General features: G+C 41.3%; 2 protein-coding genes, 1 non-coding gene and 2 pseudogenes across 3 annotated transcripts; all 5 read right to left on the bottom strand.

Moving 5' to 3' along the window:
- Positions 1-869: 869 nt before the first annotated feature.
- LOC149018161 (uncharacterized) lies at positions 870-1,770 on the bottom strand. Its single transcript, XM_089153856.1, has 2 exons — positions 1,559-1,770; positions 870-1,476 (listed from the first exon to the last, which is right to left on the bottom strand). The coding sequence occupies exons 1-2, from the start codon at positions 1,768-1,770 to the stop codon at positions 870-872; spliced, it is 819 nt and encodes a 272-aa protein (XP_089009982.1).
- A 714-nt stretch (positions 1,771-2,484) lies between these two features.
- On the bottom strand, positions 2,485-2,557 carry TRNAK-UUU (transfer RNA lysine (anticodon UUU)). The gene has a single exon. It is a non-coding gene; the product is annotated as a tRNA-Lys (tRNA).
- Positions 2,558-4,219: 1,662 nt separating this feature from the next.
- On the bottom strand, positions 4,220-6,623 carry LOC149018159 (mitochondrial uncoupling protein 5-like). Its single transcript, XM_089152472.1, has one exon. It carries the CDS (start codon positions 6,329-6,331, stop codon positions 5,351-5,353), a length of 981 nt encoding a protein of 326 aa, XP_089008598.1. The 5' UTR covers positions 6,332-6,623; the 3' UTR covers positions 4,220-5,350.
- A 6,032-nt stretch (positions 6,624-12,655) lies between these two features.
- Positions 12,656-14,440, bottom strand: LOC149018158 (mitochondrial uncoupling protein 5 pseudogene; annotated as a pseudogene).
- Positions 14,441-21,376: 6,936 nt separating this feature from the next.
- LOC149018157 (mitochondrial uncoupling protein 5 pseudogene) lies at positions 21,377-22,986 on the bottom strand (annotated as a pseudogene).
- Positions 22,987-23,145: the final 159 nt, after the last annotated feature.

The raw sequence follows: 23,145 nt of genomic DNA, 5'->3' as shown, positions 1-23,145 counted from the left end.
AACCAAACCGGTTACTCATTAAAAAAATAATAATAAATAAAATAAAAAAATCGGCTAAACCTTGAATCGTCTCCAGTCTGTTCTGCGAATATATAATGTTTGCTTTTTTTCTCACTTTGTATCAATGTGGTTTCCTTTCTTTCTGGCTGGCCCCCTCTCCCCCCGGCGCGGGGCTCCCCTCTTGGGGGAGCACCCCTCCCCCAAAACCCCCACCCCCCGCGCCCCCCCACAGGGATGGTTAGTCGGAGATCTACAGTGCTACAAAGAACAGGCTGAAAGCATGTGGACTTTGGATTTCCAGTTTGATATAGACAATCTAAAAAAATCTTAGGCATCAAAATTGCACTCCCATTGGATTGATAACCAGTGAGTGGATTCCGCTGAGAGATGACATTACTGAAAAGTTAGTGTAACTCTACCACCATGAGGCTTGATAAGTGTTCTTTTTAAAATACCGGTAGTATCTGTTGGGATCAAATGTTTGTGAAAATTTCATTTCTCCAAACATATTCACATTTTCCGTAAAATACTGATACCATCTGTCTTTTTTATAAATCTCCAGTGGGCAAAATACGTTATTCTCCTTATGGTCTCCTGCTAATCCGAATGTAACAGTGAAAGGGACTCCATATCAAGCAAAAAACAAGAAAGGAACTCCATAAAAAGAGTCTGTGCCCCATAAACATAGACATGGGTGAGGGTTAAATGGCTCTCATAGGGTATTGTCTCCCAAGTGCCCCATAAACATAGACATGGGTGTGGGTTAAATGGCTCTCATAGGGTATAGTCTCTCAAGTGCCCCATAAACATAGACATGGGTGTGGGTTAAAAATGGCTCTCATTTTTTTTTTTTGGGGTAGAAAACTAGATTAAATTGAAGGTGACAAAGGCTTTGGATGGGGAACATGCTCCCTCAACCAGGCAGTGGAATTTTGCCAAACCAACGCTGTCTCAAGCGCCAGGGCTTCCTGAGCCAAGGAGTGAGCCACAACATTGGCATCTCTTGGAATATAAGAAAAAACACAGGATAGGGGAGCACTAGCCAGCTGTCTAATATCAGCTATTACATTTTGTAGTTGTGTAGGAGCTTGGAGAGCTGGGTTTAAGAGTAAACTGACAACAAAGAGACAATCAGATTCAAGTATAACATGGAGCCACACTTCTTCAATTGCTGACCAGAGACCATACTTTATACCCAGAGCCTCCCCCACTGCTGCCTCCCCAAACACTACAGGTATTGATTGTGCCCATATCGGTTCTCCTTGCCAATCTCTAGCCACAACACCAATGCCACTTGCAGATCTATCAGCTCGCAAAGCTGCATCAGAGTTAAGTTTAATCACTCCCCTTGCTGGTGGCTGCCATTGAAGGACTCCTCCATTGGATGCTTGTGATTGAAAATGCCACGATGAGATCCTCCCTGCCAGCAACCGTACCTTGAGCAGTAATGAAATCCATGGTAGCTTGTTCTGCCAGCTGAATTGCCTCTTGTGGCAGCCATGTATCTGCTGTAAAATAATTAGTATATCTCGCTCTCCAGAGGTATCACAGTATGAACCCTAGTTGAGCTTCCAAGAACTGATATCTTCCTTTATCCTCTAGCTGAATTTGCCCCCAGTCTATAATCCACTGATCAATGGAGTATTCTTGATTTTCATTGAAATGCAGCCCCAACTGTGAACCCAACCAAACTGCTCTAGCATAAGTGTAGTGGAAAAATAGGTGTTCAATGGTTTCAAGTTCCCCACACTTACTGCAAGTATTTTCCATTTTCATACCCCGATGAACACAGTTAGCAGCAGTTGCCAAGCTTGATTACAAGCTCTCCAAAGTAATGATCTCACCTTAGGAAGAGCATTTAAATTCCAAACTTTCTTCCAAACCCCTTTATCTATAAGCTCCCATGATTTCCGGGTTGAAGAAGATGCTCTTAGATTTTTCTCAATTTTCCTTTCATTAGACAACAGATGATATGCTGACTTGACCGAAAATTGACCTGATATTTCAGGAAACCAGTAGATTTGATCTTCCACAGGAAACATAGACAGTTGTATCCTTTGAGTCGCCAAGCTAATATCAGGGAATAATAGGTTTAACTTTTCTCTATCCCAGGTGCCGTCCTCTGTAAGTAGTTATGTCACTTGAGTGACTTCATCTGATATTTGAACTTCATTTGCAAGACGCCCATCATCCAGCTCAGTTATCACGCTAGATATTAATGGAGTCTCCACGTCTTACCTTCCATGCCAAGCCTTGTTTAAGTACACCTCTCGACCAACTAACAACTGCCTGCCTTTGCTTCTAGGAAAATCACAGCTTCGGTAATAGATGTTCTTCATTACTTTTGCCCAATGAGAGTTAGGATACTTGTTATGCAAAGACCCATCCAATGTGTTTTCTTGAGAAGACCAAAAGAAATCTGCTGCCATAGTGTATTCTCAACTCTTGGTAAGTTTTTAAAAATACTTCTAAAATCGCTCACATCGCCGTCTGTGGGAATCGAACCCACGACCACATGGTTAAAAGCCATGCGCTCTACCAGCTGAGCTAAGACGGCATATGTCTAAGAGTTATTTTTACTAAAATCATGTACAATGAAGTTTATAAATTTCTCGCCACACTTACCTTTGGGAAAAAACCCGGTGACTGTCAACCTTGGTCGAATAAAACTCCAATGATTTATGATTCGGTTGTTTTACTATTTTTAAACCCAAAAGAAATATATATAAAATATTAATATATTATAACATAAATGTAGCAGTGTAAATAAATCTTACCATTAAATTTATTGAACTAAATCTAAACTATTTATGATGAACAATTCAAATTTAATCCTACCAAATTTAATGGTAAGATTTCTAAGAGCGCTTAACCAAGCAATTTACATAGCGGCCAACTTCTCTTGTATTATTTTGAAAAATTCTCTGGGCAATCCCTAAAATTATTGGTATCCTTGAGTCATCCCATTTTTTTAATTAGTCTCTATGTGAAAAAAATATATTAATGACACCCCTCTAGTTAGAAATCAAAGATAAGTGTTGATATAAGCAAATTAAGCTTTGATCAAGGTGCAAAATCAATTATAAATGGTTGGAAGCTCGTGTTCATGGTCACATGGTATCTGACTAGTTTACATCCCCTCTGCCTTTGGTTGGAGGTTGGGGGGGCCCCATGCCATTCCCTTGGGGGGGGGGGGGGGGTTTTTTTTTTGAGGGGTGTTTTTTTTTTTTTTTTTTTTTTTTTTATTATAAATAAAAAATTTTTTATTTTTTTTTTTTTTTTTTTTTTTTTTAAAAAAAAAAAAAAAAAAAAAAAAAAAAAAAAAAAAAAAAAAATTGTCAATAGACTAATCTTTTTGATTTGGTTTGTTGGGAAGGCCATGTGCATCGATCTACTTCGTTTGTCTCACAATAGACAGGTTTTACATATGTTTGTGGTCACAGATCTAACTGTTAATCTCTCGAATCTAGGAGTTTTGTTGCCACGAGCCTCTGCTGCAACATCATTAGCCATAGATATCGTGCAAGCAAAGTTGTTGTTGTTGAAGAACTTGCCCATCCACTCTTCCAACTTGATCTAGTAGGTGTTTTTGCTAAGGTTTCTCTACCTCTTTGGCGTGGTATCTCTCTGCACCTGCGGCTTGTTATCTCTTCGGCACTTGTAGCAAGTCCGTCTCCACCTTTATAACATATTCTTGCCTATTTGGGTACTTGCAATGGAGAATACATTTTTTTGCATATTTTGAGTTCCCGTTTGCTGCTCTATTTACAACTATTGTTTTAAGGTTTTATTAGACGTGATTCATACCTTACAACACATTTGTCTATTGTATATATGACAGTTTAGTCAATCATCTCCTTAGTTTCGATTGTTCTTTTTTTCAATGATTGTGTTTGCATAAATTTATCTTTCTATATTTTTCTTTTTTGTATTTTTCTTGTTTTTGTAGTTAAGTATCCTTTTAAGTTTATTAGAATGATCGAAGACCAAAAAAATAGAAAGAAGAACAAGAATATTAAAAAACCCAGAAGGAAGGAAGAAGGAAGCAGACTTTCTCGAGAGAGCTTAATTAAGAAAAAACAGTTCTCATCAAATGAGTAATCAAATTAAAAGTTCCACTAATTTAGCTGTCGGCAATCTGGCCTGGTCTACGTCAAGTCATCAAGTTGGCCATTAATGGTGACAACCCCTTGTCTTCATCTTCAGTCAATCACTCAACTGACTCAATCCCCCACAGCCATAGGTGCTGTGATGGGCCCAAAGTCTTAGATAAGATATCACAATTCACACTCACATTATTGACAAGACTCACACCAGCTGTTTGATATTTTTCCTCTTCCACATTCCTCACCCGGCTTAAACGCTTACACATCCATTTACACATAGGGGAAACGTTATGAGTCGAATTTCTAATGGGGTAGGGTAATTATGATATCAAGAATGTGATATCACTCACATGGATTCACTTCAAAAATCATCATCCGCTCTTCATCTCCACTGCCAGTCTTGGATGGATGGTGCCTTTAACTGTGCCATGAAATCAGGTCGTCACTACTGATTAAGATGGATCCCAGCAGCTGTTCCTTCCCAGTTAGGTATTTGGTTCAGACAATCTTGATAGAAACCATTCTTACAATATATCAGTAATGGGGAAAAGGCCAGAAGGTAGCAGCGGCCATTCCTAAAAGTGGTTTTACCTACCGTTTGTAGTTTGCATGTATTGAAGCATGAAAACTGAAAAATGTGATAAAAGAGTTCAGGTAAGAGAAGCTACGGGAAGAGATTATGGATTTTCAATAGTTCAAATTTAAAAGACTTACGACTCCTTGTGGGTGGAACTCTAACGTGATCTATTAATCCATGACATTGTGCTGAAGTTAGAGCCCTGCAAGAAAAGAACACACCTGTACCAGATGGTTGGGATTTTTGCACTTTGAACAGTGAAAAACCATGAAGAACAAAGAAGTTGGATAGCTCTGCTACACGAGAGAGAAAGGTTCAACAATTTGAGAATTTCAAAATGGGAACTGCAACAGAGGAGAAAGGTGTAACTCTCAAATTTCTGCATACTTCAGGAAAACGAGAATTCAGAGAGACAATGATGTTTCAAACCCTACTTGCCCACAAGACCACCCTTTTCTTCTCTTCTGCAAATCAATTTTCATTTGTCTCATCCTCGAACTCATTGACATCGATAACATAATCTCCTATGTGAATTTCTTGACAGATTAATACTGGGAAGAACAATATCGTAATTTTCCATTCAATAATCATAAAAAAAAAAATGAATTAACAGCAATAATAATTGATTTTTCTGGTAAAATATTTTCGTCATCATCTAGCAGAGAATTTAGAAATCTTTGAGCAGCTTCCGGACCTGTTCAAGGGTAACAAACAGAACCACAGTGAAGGGTCCCTGCCTCGAGATCGTTGGAATGAAACCCTTGTACAGAGCCATTGGCCCTTCAGCCCTAACAGTCTTTAAGGCACAATCAATGGCTCCGGTGTATGGCGGCTCTGCTCCTGCCTCCACCTTCATGTTCATCACCCTCGTCTTGATCACATCCACCGGATTCGACGCCACCGACGCCACAAACCCAGCAGTAAAGCTAGAAGCTACATGGGTACCCAACCCATCCTTCATCACGCCACTCCCAATTATCGTCTCCTTCACTTGATCATATGTCGCCAACTGAGATGCAGTGACGATCATGGCCCTGTTCACTGTCAAAGACGAACCTCTCCAGAGGCTCGTGACCCCTTCTTTCTTAGTCATCTGAGTGATCGCATCCACAACGCTCTTGTAGTTCCGGCGCTGCGCCACCGGCAGTCGACCGTCGGCCTGCATTCGAACCATGGCTACATCGGCCGGGTTACCGACGGCAGCACCGATTCCACCGGCGATGAGGCCAGCTGTTATCTTGCGCAAGAGCGGCATGTTTCCTGTGTTGGGATCGGTCCATTTATGCTTGAGAACGTCGTACAGGCCCATACGAGTGGTGGAGTAGAGGGTTTGACGGAGGACGGTAGCAGAGATGCCGGAGAAGAGAGCGGCGACGCCTTCAGCCTGGACGATCTTGACCCCGACGGCGACCGGACCCATTTTTGGTGGTCGAGGTAGCGGAGGAGCTTGTACGGCGCCTGGAGCGTAGACGACTGCAGATGAGCCGTTGAAGGCCAAAGCAGGACGAAGAGTCTGAATAGCTGCAGGCTTGGGGACATGGGATTCTCCCTGGAGCTGCATGCGAACCTTGATAAGATCAAGTGGGTGAGTCGACACTCCTGCAATGACAGAAGCGATCCCTCCTTCTACGAAACCTTTCACACCCATCTCGTAATTTGAGAGATCTGAGGATCTTCAAGAACCCTCTTCAAAAATGAGAAGAAAATAGGTAACAAAACGACTGATAATGGAGCTCAAGAGGGAAAACGGGGAAGTGGGGAAATTTAACAAGAACAATAAGACCAGTCGGAATTAGGGTTCATCTCACTGGAGACCAGAAGATGAGAATGGAGGCCAAAAGCAGTACAAGAAGAATGAGGAACCGTAAGTCTCTGAGACATATGCTAACAGAACCAGATCTATCGAGTGAATGAGTTCTGGGTTTCGGCATGAGCAGGGAAGTCAGTATTTATAGCTACAGAACGCGGCTGCCACTCCCCAGGAAGAGGAACGAAGAGTTCCTCCACGCGTTTGTGGGTCCCACTAACCCAAACCTTGACCCTCCCGGCCTCCCCAGTTGGACCGAATTCTCTCTCTCTCTCTCTCTCCCTACGACTACGAGTCACTTCGTAATTGGATTCTCTCTCTCTAAGTGGTTTCCATTTTTAATGCTTAGATAGATAGAAATATAGAATAAAATTTGGAAGATGGAAAGAATATACTAGTGTGATGGACGGTTCACCTTCGTTGCTCTTTCGGAGCCTGGCTAGGGCTGGGCCGCCTGGGCTGACTTTGGCATTGATTTGACCGGAAGTATCTTAAATTTCCTGTTTAGGGTTAGATTAACCCAACTAAAGTGTATGGTTATTGGTGTGTGAGTTTAACTCTAATGTCTGGTCTAGGGTTTAGGTTTAAGTCTAGTCTTGGGAGGATTGGGTCATGGTGGTCCTAGATTTAGCTTAGAACCCAGGTGAAATCAAAGTGTTTGATTTTGCCAAATTTGACATGTTCCTCCCATGCTATAGATATTTTTTGTAAACGTAACAATAATAAGAAATTATAGATTGTTATATAATTTTGCTGTAGAAGTCGTGTGTTTGACCTTGCCCAACCTTACAAGGTTAAGTTCAGAATCAAAGTTCATGGCATAGAGTCGAGATCAGGGTTAAGTATTCATGGTTAGAGTTGGAACTAGTGTTCCAAAAGACCACTTAAAGCAACAATGACACCTCTATTGTAAATATGTTTAAAACTTATTAATGTTATTTTATATAAATATCTATTTTAATCGTGTCTTTTATCCATGGTTTTATTTAGTCCCACATCGGGTTGAGAGGATCTGATTATACGGTTTATATATAGTAAGGGCCCATGTATTATTAATTTGAGCGACACGAATCGAGCCTGAATCCTGTTGTGACCCTACTGTGAGAGGCACTGTCCTGCAGGGATGTCATCTGGATAGGTACTTTCCTGAAGGGAGTTGAGTTGAAAGGTACCCTCACAAAGAGAGTTGACCTTACCCTTTCACCCATAGCCTTTGGGGCTCTATATAAATTCATTTTCGAGTTCATTATGGACACTAAATTTCCTCCTCCTTTTTCTTTTTCTTTCTCCTTGTTGTTGTTCTGTCAAACAGTGAACATTACATGAAACACCTTAAGTGACCTTTCTAGGGTGCAACCTTAAAGGTTGGGCTGATTGATCTTGAGGTGAAGACACTGTAGAACCGTATTGCACAAATCGGGGTGTTTAAATTCCTTAAAGAAAGTACATTTGGTACGTTTCAGCTCTCAAGAAGAATTGTAAGATCAAGTATATTTGCAGATTCCTCAACAAGCTCCAAAGAAGTTTTTGGAAATGAACCTAAGAATCTTGCCAGAAGGAATGAGAATATATTTATCAAGTTGATTCCAAAGCCATGAGGATATTAAAAAGTATTTAGGAAAAATATTACAACCTAAGACAAGAATTTTTTTGGGGGTGAAATCTACTAGCTTTTGAGGTCCTGTATATCCCAATGGATAGCATCTTTCGATCTGAATTCAGGTTGATCTGATTGTCTCGCCAAGGGTGTATTTGTTGACTTGTTCCTGCCTACATAAATAGGCCATTGTGTATTGTCACATCCCACTCAGTCGATGTTAAACTGATTCGAATACCCTTGGAGATGACACACATCTACAGGATCTAGGTTCGCGGTCAATTCATAACTATATGTATTAAATATAAGTTATCACAGTTACCCAAGATTAGATATCAATGTATTATCAAAGTTGAGCATCTAAATTCATTGTTATAATCATGGAACATTTTATCGCCGAAATTCTGTGATATCCCCCCCTAGTGAACCGAAACGAGATTGGCCGAAAAGTGCCGGAAAATTGCCAGAAAATCGTTGATTTTCTGACGAGTCACAAGAAAATGGCTGGATCGTTGAACAAGAAGAAGAAGAAAGAAAGAAAGAAAGAAAGAAAGAAAGAAAGAAAGAGAAAGAAAGAAATCTGGTAGTCGCCATTATATCGCCGATCACCGAAATTTGATGAAATCTGTGCTCTCTGTTCTGTTTATTGTCATTGTCTTACTTGCAACAGCCAACAACTAGTTTTGTTAGGTGTAGATTCATTATTCAGGAGACGGTTCCTGTATCCGATCGGATTTTTGATGGGATTGATTATGTTTGGCAACCATCCATTCTTTCACTCAAGCGGATCTTGTCATCAGAAGATACATGCGAACAGACTTACGGCTTCTTGCCTTGCACCTCCACTGTCTTTGGGAACCTTTTCCTTATTATCGTGTATGGATTCTTGATGTTTCAAGCTGCCACGCTCCTTTCCAATGGAAGTGAGCTTCTGCTGGAGATCCTTGGCTATGGTATTATTAGTGCTCTCTTCCTTCCCATTCTCGGCACCCTTCTTAATGCCCTGCTATCAATTTTAATTTACCGAACTGGGTGGCAAGATGGGCGATATTTCGTTCACTGGTTATAATTGCAGAAGTCTTAGAAATAGTATCAAAACGTAGGAAAGGGTAAAACAATTGAATAACACTTGGCAATCAAAACAATTGAACACCACATGAATAGTCCAAACATGAATACGTGTCGCCACGGGTCTCAATCTCCTCACTCACCGATGAATCGCAAGACTCCAACGGCACTAGGTACTCGGGAAGACCAGTGCCCTCATATCCAATATAATAGTATAAAAGAATATTTTTACGCAGGAAGGGCTCTAGTGAACTCAGTGAAGTCAACAATATTATATATCAAGCATTGAACTAATGCAAGTAATAAGAGACCAAATGAATTGTAAGATGCAATGTGAGTATGCTTCTATGAGTCTAACCATGTTAGTGTCTATCTAAGGTAAACACGGAAGAAGACAGAGCACCAATCTCTTATGGAAAGTCTCACATAGACCCCAACAGACAATCGATTGGCATCATGACCGAGGTTTGGGATTATAGTTCAATCATCGACTATGGCTTCGAATATAGGGCCACACTCTCTCACCACGACCATTGGCATGAGATCTACCGCATATCAGGGAAACTCTCTAGCCTAATGCATAAGGCATATACGCAATCGTATCGTTGAAGGTTCAGATATCATTCCTATGGCACCAACCAACTTGTTCTGATATCCTTGCCTAAACAAGAAAATGTCAATTCTCATCGAAGTGTCTACCGATTGTCGGGAAACACCCATAACTTTATGGTCATCGACATATAATAGACAAACTACTCATGTCCTCACCTGCTAAAGAGGTTATTGGACGCCCATGGACCTCTTATTATATGCAACCCTACTATGATTGAATCATGGTATAACAATGGTTCATGCACCTGCAATAACAGGGTATTGAGCCCCAACCACTTTAGAACCACGTCACGGGTCAGTTGGCCTTGATGCCCATGCTGATAGGATAATGACATGATGGGGACCCTAACCATGCAGCTAGATACTCAAAGCATATGCACATATAAAGTTTATATGAAATATAAGATACCATAAGTAATGGGTGAACCCACAACTCTGTGTAAAAATACACATGTATGCATAATTCCCTTGTTCTCATCATAACATTAACATTCAAAATGGTATGGTTTTTAGTCCAGCATTAGAATATGGCTTCCTGGGAATAAAATTTTTTTTTATTAATAAAATTTATCCTGGCGTTTTATAAATGCCAGCATAAGTGACAAATGACAGTGTTTATAAAAAGCGCCTGCAAATAAAATGAATTCTTATGTTTACTATGGCGTTTTAAAAATGCCGCAAAAACACTATTAACGGTGGTGTTTTAAAATGCCGCAAAAAACACATTAAACACTACTAACAGTGGCATTTCAAAAATGCCGCAATAAAGCTTCTATCTATGGCGGCAATACGTCACAGCTTTTGCCAGCATTTTTGAAACGCCGCTGTAGGCCAGTTTTCTTGTAGAAGATTTGGCCTCTAAGAATGAGCAGTTTCTAAAGTACTTTTGCTTCATGATTCGTCTCCCACAGTGATTGAGCTGCGTGGAGCAATTCCCATGCTAGAGCTAGAAATGCTAGGTTAAAAGACTGTAAGTGTTTGAAATTTAGTCCTCCTTCCTCCTTTGAAGACAAAGCACATCCCATCCAATTGTGTGCACTAATTGCTTTTCCCCATTTGACACTTTCTCCAACTCTTGAGTAACCGCACAGGGAGCTTGAAGCATGACATGAAATGTGTTGACATTGCAATTAGAGTGGATTGAATCAACACTGCTTTTTCGGCTAATGATAAGAATCGTGACTTCCAACCTTGCAACCTAGTCTTCAGTTGACTGAAAAGAGAATGACAGTGTCTGTTTTTAATCCTCCCACGTATCAAGGATATGCCTAAATAGATATCAAGAGCTGATGTTGGAGATACATTAAATCTGGAAGACATCTCCCTCTTCATACTAGCCGGCGTAATAGGGTTGTAATGAGTTCGTGCCTTTCCTATATTTAGTTTTTGGCCTGATAATCTAGAAGACATCTCCCTCTTCAAACTGGTTCATTGATAAACCATCAGGAACCCCACCTAGTAGAGTATACTTCATTCCTTCATTTATATCTTCCATCTTCCCATTAGAGATAGCTATTGTTTCCACCTGACGCACTGAGAGGGCCAAGTTTGGTTACAAACTTAGCAAATAATTTTTCCTTAGAGGGAAGGGAACCCGTTGGAGAAGAACAGAAAGATGAAGAGGAAGAGGAAGGAAGGAGGCCATAGTGTCTGCACTACAGACAGCTAGGTAAGCAAGGCACAAAAAGATGTTTGAAACGTAGCGCACTCCACTCCTAGACACTAGAGCAGCTGGTATAGATCGAACCCCAACCCCAACCCCATATGAGTACATATAGAGGTATGTAAAGAGCAACCGGAAGAAAACCCACAACATTCTAGAGTCATGAAACACTGTAGCACCTCCATGAACCCCAGTCAGACACTTGCCAACTATCATGCAAGGTGTAATAGCACAACCAGAACAGAAAACCCTACTCTTACCCATCAAATAAACCTAATTTATGGAAGCTAATATAAACAACTAGCATATTGAAAGACAAAAATACATCAAAAGAGATGTATAGCCAATCCAAGTGTCTTCATACCTGACTCTACACTTAAGGAAGAGAGAGTACACCAAAGATGAAGCAAACAAAGTTGTGTAGACCCATTACTTGTTTCATGCTCGTGTGTGACAGGTAGCTGGTTAAGGTATGTTTAGAACTCAGAAGTTCCATTGTAGAGGTAAAAGACCCGTTTGCAGAAGGCAGAAGGTCATGACATGCAAACAACCGAAGCTCTGAGCACTTGACAACACCCCACTCCATTCCAATCCAGAATGATCCTCCATTTCCTTAAAAAGACAAAGATTTGGACAGCTATAGGCTAGTAGAAGTCGAGAAAAAGGAAATTATATCACATCCAACTTGCAAAGTGGTAGTGAAAATCTTTGCATGTAAATAATAAATATTCAACTGGCAAAGATCTAGGGCACACACCTAGCTCAATCACCATACCACGATCAGCTTGAGGAAAAAATCCGAGAAAAATGCAGCATAAAATACAGATGAAAGAAGTTTGAAGGGGAAGGAATAAGCATGCAGCAAGAGCTCACCCTAGAAAAACAGGGAGAAGGAGAATGAAAAAGAAATCGCCCCCTCCCTTGTATCATTCTCATAAGATGCCAACATCACTAATATTTTTGTATAAACTGGTATTCTTATTTCTTCTTTAAAATACTATATCACTCACTAAAAAGATCAAGAAAAATATATATATTTTTTAAAAATTATTATCACCATTGTTAAACACGTTTTGGATGAATTAATTAGGAATTGTGTTACTCTTCTTCCCTCTTGACTACGTGTTCAAAGCACGGCATCAAATGTTTTGTTAAAAAATTTGATGACATAATCTCACCTAGTTTTTAGATTTTTTCTAAAAACTTAGGACCGGACAAATAAAGAAGACGCCTCCACAGATGGTTGACATTGTTGCAATTTGACCAATGAAGAACAATAAAGAACAACGAAGAGGCTGGGGAGCTGCTACACGAGAGAAAAAGGTTCAACAATTTGAGAATTTCAAAATGGGAACTGCAACAGAGGAGAAAGGTATAACTCTCGTCTTTCTGCATACTTGAGGAAAACGAGAATTCAGAAAGACAATGTCGTTTCAAACCCCACTTGTCCACAAGACCACCCTTTTCTTTTCTTCTGCAAATCAATTTTCATTCGTCTCATCCTCGAACTCATAGACATCGACAACATAATCTCCTATGTGAATTTCTTGACAGATTAATACTGGGAAGAACAATATCGTAATTTTCAATTCAATAATCATTAAAAAAATGAAGTAACAGGCTAACACCAATTATAATTGATTTTTCTCAATAAAAATAAAATTGGTAAAAGTTTATCGTCATCATCTAGCAGAGAATTCAGAAATCTTTGAGCAGCTTCCGGACCTGTTCAAGCGTCACGAAGAGAACAACAGTGAAGGGCCCCTGCCTCGAGATCGTTGGAATGAAACCCTTGTACAGAGCCATTGGCCCTTCAGCCCTAACAGTCTTCAAGGCACAATCAATGGCTCCGGTGTATGGCGGCTCTGCTCCTGCCTCCACCTTCATGTTCATCACTCTCGTCTTGATCACATCCACCGGATTCGACGCCACCGAAGCCACAAACCCAGCAGTAAAGCTAGAAGCTACATGGGTACCCAATCCATCCTTCATCACGCCGCTCCCAATTATCGTCTCCTTCACTTGATCATATGTCGCCAACTGAGATGCAGTGACGATCATGGCCCTGTTCACTGTCAAAGACGAACCTCTCCAGAGGCTCGTGACCCCTTCTTGCTTCGTCATCTGAGTAATCGCATCCACAACGCTCTTGTAGTTCCGGCGTTGCGCCACCGGCAATCGGCCGTCGGCTTGCATACGAACCATGGCCACATCGGCCGGGTTACCGACGGCAGCACCGATTCCACCGGCGATGAGGCCAGCTGTTATCTTGCGCAAGAGCGGCATGTTTCCTGTGTTGGGATCGGTCCATTTATGCTTGAGAACGTCGTACAGGCCCATACGAGTGGTGGAGTAGAGGGTTTGACGGAGGACGGTAGCAGAGATGCCGGAGAAGAGAGCGGCGACGCCTTCAACCTGGACGATCTTGACCCCGACGGCGACCGGACCCATTTTTGGTGGTCGAGGTAGCGGAGGAGCTTGTACGGCGCCTGGAGCGTAGACGACTGCAGATGAGCCGTTGAAGGCCAAAGCAGGACGAAGAGTCTGAATAGCTGCAGGCTTGGGGACATGGGACTCTCCCTGGAGCTGCATGCGAACCTTGATAAGATCAAGCGGGTGAGTCGACACTCCTGCAATGACAGAAGCGATCCCTCCTTCTACGAAACCTTTCACTCCCATCTCGTAATTTGAGAGATCTGGGTTTGATTCGACTCAACTAATAAATAACCTTAGCTTTCTTGAGGAACTTCAAGAACCCTCTTCAAAAATGTGAAGAAAATGGGTTAATTAAAGAATGGTTGAGAATGGCGCTGGAGCTCAAGAGGGAAAAAGGGGAAGTGGGGAAAATTAATTAACAAGAACAACAAGACCAGTCGGAATTAGGGTTCATCTCACTCGATACCAGGAGATGAGAGTGGTGGCCAAAAGCTGTACAAGAAGAATGAGGAACGGTGAGTCTCTGAGACATATGCTAACACCACTAGATCTGTCAAGAGTGATGAGTTCTGGGTTTCGGCATGAGCAGGGAAGTCAGTATTTATAGCTACAGAGACAGACCACACGAGATGCCACACAGAACGCGGCTGCCACTGGAACGAAGGGTTCCTCCACACGTTCGTGTGTGGGTCCCACTAACCTCTAAACCTTGACCCACCCAAGTTGGAGGATTTTTATATGCTGCCGACGGTCGAGATTCGGCCAACTCATCAAAAATATATTGAACGGTCCAGATTAAAACTCCAAAATATTATATTAAAATATAAATTTTCTTTACATTTTAAGGTTTAGAATTATAAATTGCAAACTCAGCCCCCTCGGTAGGGGAATCCAAACCCCGTGACGAACTCAACCTTCCGGTGCAAATAAAAATTAATCGGCAGAGGTGTGTGGGACGATTCAGGCAGCGCGAGGCGACGTGTGAGGAATGATCACAAGCAGAGCAGTCTTGGTCGAAGGCACCCTGAAGGTGCGAAAAGGCTTGTTTCTGCAAATCTAGGGTTTCTTCTTCTTTTCCCATCTCAGAAACAAACAAGAATAGCAGGTGGTGTGATTGGGATGTCGTCGAAGAACACACAGACGGATGTTCAGATTTCTGAACCAGTACTCACCGCTGATTTCCATATCCTCATCTCCTCTCTGCAATGGACTCGAACCCCCCAGAGGATGAGCTCCGGATCGGAAGCCCACGGCAAATCCACCCTCCGCTCAGATTCTCCGGCGGCAAAACTGGCTGCAAAGTCGATCCACCTCTGAGAGTCGATGTCGTAGTTTGAGCGAGAACAACAGCCGTACACCTGATCGCGACAGGCACAATAGAAGGCAAAATAAAAAGGCGGAGGTAAACCAAAATGAACAAGGAAAAACCGTAGTTTTCAGAAAGATAGTTATAAAAGAATTGCAGATCTAATCAGTTTTTCTCCAGTCGTTGCCATTCAGGTAAACCAAAAGAACTAGGAAAACCAGTTTCGTTTTTTTTTTTTTTTTTCTTCAGGTCGTTGCGACTGAGGTTAAGAAAGAGATGGAAGAGGTGAACGGAGGGTTATCAGCCGGCAGAGATTCCGGTTCGGCTACTATGTTGCAGGGGCTGAGTTTGTAAATTAACAAATTTCTAAAACCTTAAAATGAAAAAGAGAAAACCATATTTATATATAATAATTTTTATTTTTAATCTGGACCGTTCAACATATTTTTGATGAGTTGGTCGAATCTCGACCGTCGGCAGCTGCCAGCAGCAACTGCCGCAAATAAAAATCCTTGTTGGACTGGATTCTCTCTCCCTTCGTAATTGGATTCCCTCTCTCACTTGACCTAATTAGTTTCCATTTTTAATGCTTAGAATACAATAGAATACAATAGAATGGAATAGAATAAGATTTGGAAGATTGTGATGGGCGGTTCACCTTCATTGCTCTTTCTTAGCCCGGCTAGGCCTGGGCCACCTGAGCTGACTTTGATATTTTTTTGACCAGAAAAATAGAACAGAATAAAATAAGATTTGGAAGATTGTGATGGAGGGTTGACCTGGATTGCCTTAACGAAATTGCTTCAATTAAGTGCCATATATGAACTATTCAACGCGAAAAAAATCGACCGTTGGATCGAGATCTTATTCAAAATTGAAATCTAGACCAAAATGTGCAATATGTGAGTTGTGAATCTTGGTTAAATCGAAATCTCGATCCAAACATGCAATCCGACATTCGTGAGTCTTACTAAACACTTCAACGCATTTATGGCATTAACCTGTAGCAAGATCACTTTCTTAGCCTCGTTAGGCCTGGCCGCCTGAGTTGAATTTGATATTAATTTGACCCGAAACATACTAAATTCCCTGTATAATTAGGTTTAGATTAACCAACTAAAGTTTATGGTTATTGGTGTGTGAATTTAACCTTACTGTCTCGTCTAGGGTTTAGGTTTAAATCTAGCCTTGAGAGGATTGGATCAAGGTGGTTATGGATTTAGCCTATAGTCTACGTGAAATCAAATTGTTTGATTTGGCCAAGTCTGACATGGTCCTCCCATGCTATAAATAATTATTTATTATTATATAATTTTTCTGGAGGAGTTAGGTTGAGTGTTTGACTTTGTCAGACTTAGAAGGTTAAGGATAGAATCGAAGTTTTGGGATAGAGTCGAGATCATGTTTTGGTATTCATGGTTAGAATTAGGATTAGTGTCGTGAATTGAAAGACCACTTATTGCACCAATGACACCAACAAAGATGTTTTTGGAAATGAACCTTCAAGTTGATTCCAAAATCCTTTAAGATAAAAATAAATAAATAAATAAATAAAAAATATTACAGTCACGGCAAAATTATTTATTTATTTTTGGGATAAAACCTAAGACTGGAGTGCCAACTCTAAGATGGTGGCACTCCTAAGATGGTGAGAATTTAGTATTAAGCAGTGAATAGATTCTTAGTATTTTTTATTATAAAACCTATTTTGATTAGTATTTATTAATAAAAGAGAAGTACATGTTAGAGAGTAGAATGATTAGAATTACTCCCGGCTTATTTTAGCCATTTCCTTCTATATTCAGTTTAGTTGTACTTTCAGAATGCTAAACAAATTATCTCATTCACTTCAGCCACTTATAGCCCTGTTGTCAAAGTCAAACACACCACCAATCATTTGGTTCTTTCTTTGGCCATCACTTATGACTGGCCCATTAAGCAATTGAATGTTTTTAATGCATTTTTTCATGGAGATCTCACTTTCTATATGATCCAACCACTAGGTTTTGTGGATCTAGCACAGCCGAGTCATAGTTCCCTTTTGAATAAGTCTTTATATGGGTTCAAACAAGTTCAGCCTGTTTATCAAGCTTACCAAGGTTATTATTTCTCATGGGTTTGTTGGTTCTAGGAATGATGCATTATTGTTCATCTACAACTCCTCAGATATCACCCTTTTTCTTTTCGTCATCTATGTTGATGATATTCCTGTTACGGGCAATAGTCTTGATGCGATTTCTAGTCTTCTCAAGGCTCTTGCCACAACTTTTATCATAAAGGATTTGGGTGACCTATACTACTTTTTCGATATTGATGCTACAGGGTCTTCCAAGGGTTTACTTCTTACACAAAATAAGTACATTATTGATTTGCTTCACCATACACAAATGCACGAGGCTAAGCTCATCTCCACACCTATGGCAACACCTCTTTCTCTTACTTCTTTCTCTCCTCTACCTGATGGTACTCTATATAGACATAGAGTTGGTGCATTATAGTATCTCACAAACACTAGGCCCTAACATCGCATTTGTTGTCAACCATGTTGCTTAGTTTATGCATGCACCTACAGATATGCATTGGGCTGTTGTCAAGCATATTTTACGCTATCTATGTGAGAATATTGCTTCTCATGGTATTTTCTATCCGTAGAAATTACTCTATCCTTGGTCAGATATTCAAATGCGGATTGGGCGGGTTGTCCTGATGATCACTGCTCCGCCACCACTGATTTTAGTATCTTTCTTGGTGGTCATTTAGTCTCTTGGTTTTCTTGCAAACGGTGTACCATTTCTTGGTGAGCGTATCTCCCATCTAACATGGAACTAATTCGTATTTTTCTTTTGTGAGCATGGTTGCCTTTCTTCCTACCGCACCAATTATTTGGTGTGATAATATTGGCACCCCACTTACATGGCTGCTAATCCTGTGTTTCACTCTAGTACTAAACACATCGAGATATGCCACCACTTACATGGCAGCTAATCTCGTGTTTCACTCCAGTACTAAACCAATCGAGATAGACCACCCCTTACATGGCAACTAATTTTGTGTTTCACTCTTGTACTAAACACATCGAAATAGAGTTTCACTTTGTTAGGAACCTTGTAGCCGCATGATAGTTACATGTTTGGTCTATCTCTACCTTGGATCAAATTAAAGGCAAGAGCCTATCTCATGCTAGATTTATTTTTCTACGTGACAAGCTCATTGTCATGGACTCATCTGGCTTGCAAGGGCGTGTCACAGAGTAGTGTGAGTAGAATTACTCACGTGTATTTTAGCCATGTCGATATGTATTCAATCTACCAATGTATTCTTTTTTTTTTCTTTTTTCATTTTTGTTGCCCAACGTCTACCAATGTATTCAATTATGTATAATTAGATGTAGTCTCGGAATACTAAATACATTATCTCACTCATATAAGTGCTGTGCCAGTACAAAAGGTCTTCAAAATTAATTTAATAATAATGCATCCTTATATCGTTCTCCATTTTATTTTATTTTTTGATATAAAAAAGTAATATTTTTTGAAGGTGAGTGAACCGTCTAGCAACTTTACATCCTACGCTATATAAGCTACACAGCAATTTTGTTTTAGGGCTGCATCTTTCGCATGAACATTTGCCACCATTTTGCCATATTTGCTTCCTTGAAGATATGTATGAATTGGAGTTCCTCAAAATCTTTAGGTTCACAATTGCTTGATTGTCACATTCTACTTGAATCTTCCTGAAATCCACATTTTTTTGCCCACTTCAGTGCTTGACAAACACCCAAAGCTTCAAGAGTCATTGCATCTTTCACTGCTTCCCAATCAAAAACAGAATATCATGTCACTATCAGTGTATATTGCAAGGCCTCCATACCTAGAACATCCTTTCTCCTTCATATAGGATCATCAACATTGAGCTTGATCCAAGTAGAAGGTGGAGGAGTCCAACTTAACAGCTTTGGTGTATGAGGTTGAAGTTGTGATGAGTGCTCAACTCTAAACTCCCTGAGAGCTCGTTGCAACTTGAATGATATCTGTGCCTTAGCTTGTTTGATGCCTGTGCCAAAAAGAGAGGTGTAATGACTCTACAAATACCACAAAGAGAAGAATCTATGTAAGACTTGTGTTCTTTTGTGGGTTTGTTCAACATACCTATAATAAGTGCCCGAACTTGTTCACTTAGAGTTAGATTGGAGTCCCACTGGGGTAAGGCCAGAGTGTCCCACACTTTTTGAACCATAAAGTGCATGTCAAGTCATCATATTGAGCCATTGAGGTTGGAGCACCAGCCATATGACGCACTGGCCTAATGAGAGCCACCCCTAGAGAATTTCTTTACTCCAAGTGCCTTGGCAAAGGTGATAATAAAAGCATAAGGCAGGCTTAAGAAACTGTGTTTGTGTGGCATTCAGTGGTAGTGGGTCATCTCTGAAATACCTGATAAAGACTTCAGCATACAGCCTAGAAAGATCTCGAAGTAAACCTTGTTTTTTAGGTGTAAATGGCTAACTTTGGCATGTTTTGCTCACCCACTTCACGAATAAGAGGCCCTTGTTGAAGCAAAACTGGATTCTTTGTTTAAGGACAATCCACACCCCTTTATGTCCAATCCTTAACACAGTTGAAACAAATAAGAGAGGGATAAAACCCATAAGCAAAAGTTACTGTCATATTCAAATTTCTTCCCAATTCTATATTCACAAACGTCACCAGATCCTGATTCATAGGGACAACCACACGAGTAGCCAGTGCAAAGCTGGCAGCAATCAGCCCCTCTGGGCATTCCACTTCAAACACACAGCCAACCTCAGCTTCAGCATGTCATGATCATGGCACATCTAATGCAAGTTCTGAACTTGCACCTTGAAAATCCCAACCTCAAAAGGATCTAACTTGGCAAGGATAGAAACTTCTCGAGGCCTGGGGAAAATGATATGACCTCAATATGTCTACGGTTGAGAGAAGAGGACAAGTTGCATGTCTTTTTCATATTTGAATCTCAATATGAACCTGTCATTGGTGCCTTCCATAGGGTAAATACCCTTGAGCTCGATCCCTTCTGGCATCCATGCATGCATGTATAAAGTTTCAAGATCAAATTGGTTCACTGATAAACCATCATGAACCCCACCTAGTAGAGTACCCTTCATTCCTTCAATTATACCCTCCATTTAGCCCTCAGAGAGCTATTATTGTTTCCACCAGATGCACTGAGAGGCCAAGTCTGGTTACAAACTCAGCAGAGAAAATTTCCCCAGTGGGAAGGGAACCGGTTGGACAAGAACGGAAGGGCAAAGAGGAGGGGAATGAAGAAATAGTGTCCAAACTACAGACAGCTAGCCAAACAAGGCACAAGAAGATGTCTGAGACGTAATTTACTCCACTCCCAGACACCAAAACAGCTTGTATAGACTGAACCCCAACCCCATATGAGTATATATAGAGGCAGAGAAGAGCAACCGGAAGCAAACCCACAACATTCTAGAATCATGAAAACGTTGTAGTACCTCCATGACCCCCAATGAGACACCACGAAAACCCCCCCCCCAACCTAACCGAACGCACCGCTCTCCAGAACCAAATACTTAGCCATACATACCCAACTATCATGCCGAGGCCTTCCCCGGCGCCAATCCGCCTACCGATACCGTACTTTCCTTGGGCCTAATAGCACAACGAGAACAGAAAACCCTACACTTACCCATCAAATAAACCTCATTTATGGAAACTAATACAAACAACCAGCTTCTTGAAAGACAAGAATACATCAAAAGAGATGTATGGCCAATCCAAGCTTATGACCTGACTCTGCACTTAAGGAAGAGAGTATATGCCAAAGATGAAGGGAAAAAAAGTTGTGCAAACCCACTACTTGTTTCATGCTCGGGTGTGACAGGTAGTTGATTAAGGTACGCGTAGAGCTCAGGAGTTCCCTTGCAGGGGTAAAGACCCATTTGCAGAAGGTAGAAGGTGACATGCAAACAACCGAAGCTCTAAGCACTTGACAACACACCACTAGGACCAGACAACAAAAAAGACGCCTCCACAGATGGTTCGCATTTTTGCACTTGTGAACAATGAAAAACCATGAAGAACAAAGAAGGGGTTGGAGAGTGGCTACACGAGAGAGAAAGGTATAACTTTATCTTTCTGCATAATTCGAGAAAACAAAAATCTAGAGACGCAATGTTGTTCTTCCATCCAAGTGCCAACAAGCCACCCCTTTTCTTTTCTGCAAATCAACTTTCATTTGTCTCATTCTCGAATTCATAAACATTGATAACTTAATTTAACCCAAAAATAAAAAATTAAAAAAAAAATCGATAACCTAATATCCTCTACGAATTTCTTGACATATTAACACTGGGAAGAATGATATCGTAATTTTCCATTCAATAATCGTTAAAAAAAATGAAGTAACAGCAATTATAACTGATTTTTCTCAATATAAATAAAATTGGTAAAAGTTTCTCGTCATCATCTAGCAGAGAATTCAGAAATCTTTGAGCAGCTTCCGGACCTGTTCAAGCGTCACGAAGAGAACAACAGTGAAAGGCCCCTGCCTCGAGATTGTTGGAATGAAACCCTTGTACAGAGCCATTGGCCCTTCAGCCCTAACAGTTTTCAAGGCACAATCAATGGCTCCGGTGTATGGCGGCTCTGCTCCTGCCTCCACCTTCATGTTCATCACCCTCGTCTTGATCACATCCACCGGATTCGACGCCACCGAAGCCACAAACCCAGCAGTAAAGCTAGAGGCTACATGGGTACCCAATCCATCCTTCATCACGCCGCTCCCAATTATCGTCTCCTTCACTTGATCATATGTCGCCAACTGAGAAGCAGTCACGATCATGGCCCTGTTCACTGTCAAAGACGAGCCTCTCCAGAGGCTCGTGACGCCTTCTTGCTTCGTCATCTGAGTAATCGCATCCACAGCGCTCTTGTAGTTCCGGCGTTGCGCCACCGGCAATCGGCCGTCGGCTTGCATACGAACCATGGCCACATCGGCCGGGTTACCGACGGCAGCACCGATTCCACCGGCGATGAGGCCAGCTGTTATCTTGCGCAAGAGCGGCATGTTTCCTGTGTTGGGATCGGTCCATTTATGCTTGAGAATGTCGTACAGGCCCATACGAGTGGTGGAGTAGAGAGTTTGACGGAGAACGGTAGCAGATACGCCGGAGAAGAGAGCGGCGACGCCTTCAGCCTGGACAATCTTGACGCCGACGGCGACCGGACCCATTCTTGGTGGTCGAGGTAGCGGAGGAGCTTGTACGGCTCCTGGAGCGTAGACGACTGCAGACGATCCGTTGAAGGCCAAAGCAGGACGAAGAGTCTGAATAGTTGCAGGCTTGGGGACATGGGTTTCTCCCTGGAGCTGCATGCGAACCTTAATAAGATCAAGTGGGTGAGTCGAAACTCCTGCAATGACAGAAGCGATCCCGCCTTCTACAAAACCTTTGACACCCATCTCGTAATGTGAGAGATCTGGGTTTAATTCGACTCAACTAATAAATAACCTTTGTTTTCTTGAGGATCTTCAAGAAAACTCTTCAAAAATGAAAAGAAAACGGGTAAATTAAAGAAAGATTGAGAATGGAGGTGGAGCTCAAGAGGGAAAAAGGGGAAATGGGGAAAATTAACTAACAAGAACAATAAGACCAGTCGGAATTAGAGTTCATCTCACTGGAGACCAGGAGATGAGAGTGAAGGCCGAAAGCTGTACAGGAAGAATGAGGAACGGTGAGTCTCTGAGACATATGCTAACACCACCAGATCTGTCAAGAGCAATGAGTTCTGGGTTTCGGCATGAGCAGGAAAGTCAGTATTTATAGCTATAGAGACAGATCACACGAGATGCCACGCAGAACGCGGCTGCGGCTGGCTGCCACTAGCCCAGGAAAGATGAACGAAGGGGTTCTCCACGCGTTTGTGGGACCCACTAACCCTAATTTAATCCGAATCGTCTCACCG

The sequence above is a fragment of the Hakea prostrata genome, chromosome 4, assembly GCF_041222555.1.
Source record: "Hakea prostrata isolate BN-2017 chromosome 4, UWA_Hpros_2, whole genome shotgun sequence".
Classification (NCBI taxonomy): Eukaryota; Viridiplantae; Streptophyta; class Magnoliopsida; order Proteales; family Proteaceae; genus Hakea; species Hakea prostrata.
This window is presented reverse-complemented; position numbering and strand designations above follow the sequence as displayed.

What these genes read in the sequence shown, in the direction of transcription:
- LOC149018161 (XM_089153856.1), bottom strand. Translation starts at nt 1,770, where the DNA reads ATGGAAAATACTTGCAGTAAGTGTGGGGAACTTGAAACCATTGAACAC. An exon ending in TTCTTGGAAGCTCAACTAGG is followed by an intron (nt 1,477 to 1,558) that starts GTTCATACTGTG and finishes GAGGCAATTCAG; the next exon opens with CTGGCAGAACAAGCTACCAT.
- LOC149018159 (XM_089152472.1), bottom strand. Translation starts at nt 6,331, where the DNA reads ATGGGTGTGAAAGGTTTCGTAGAAGGAGGGATCGCTTCTGTCATTGCA.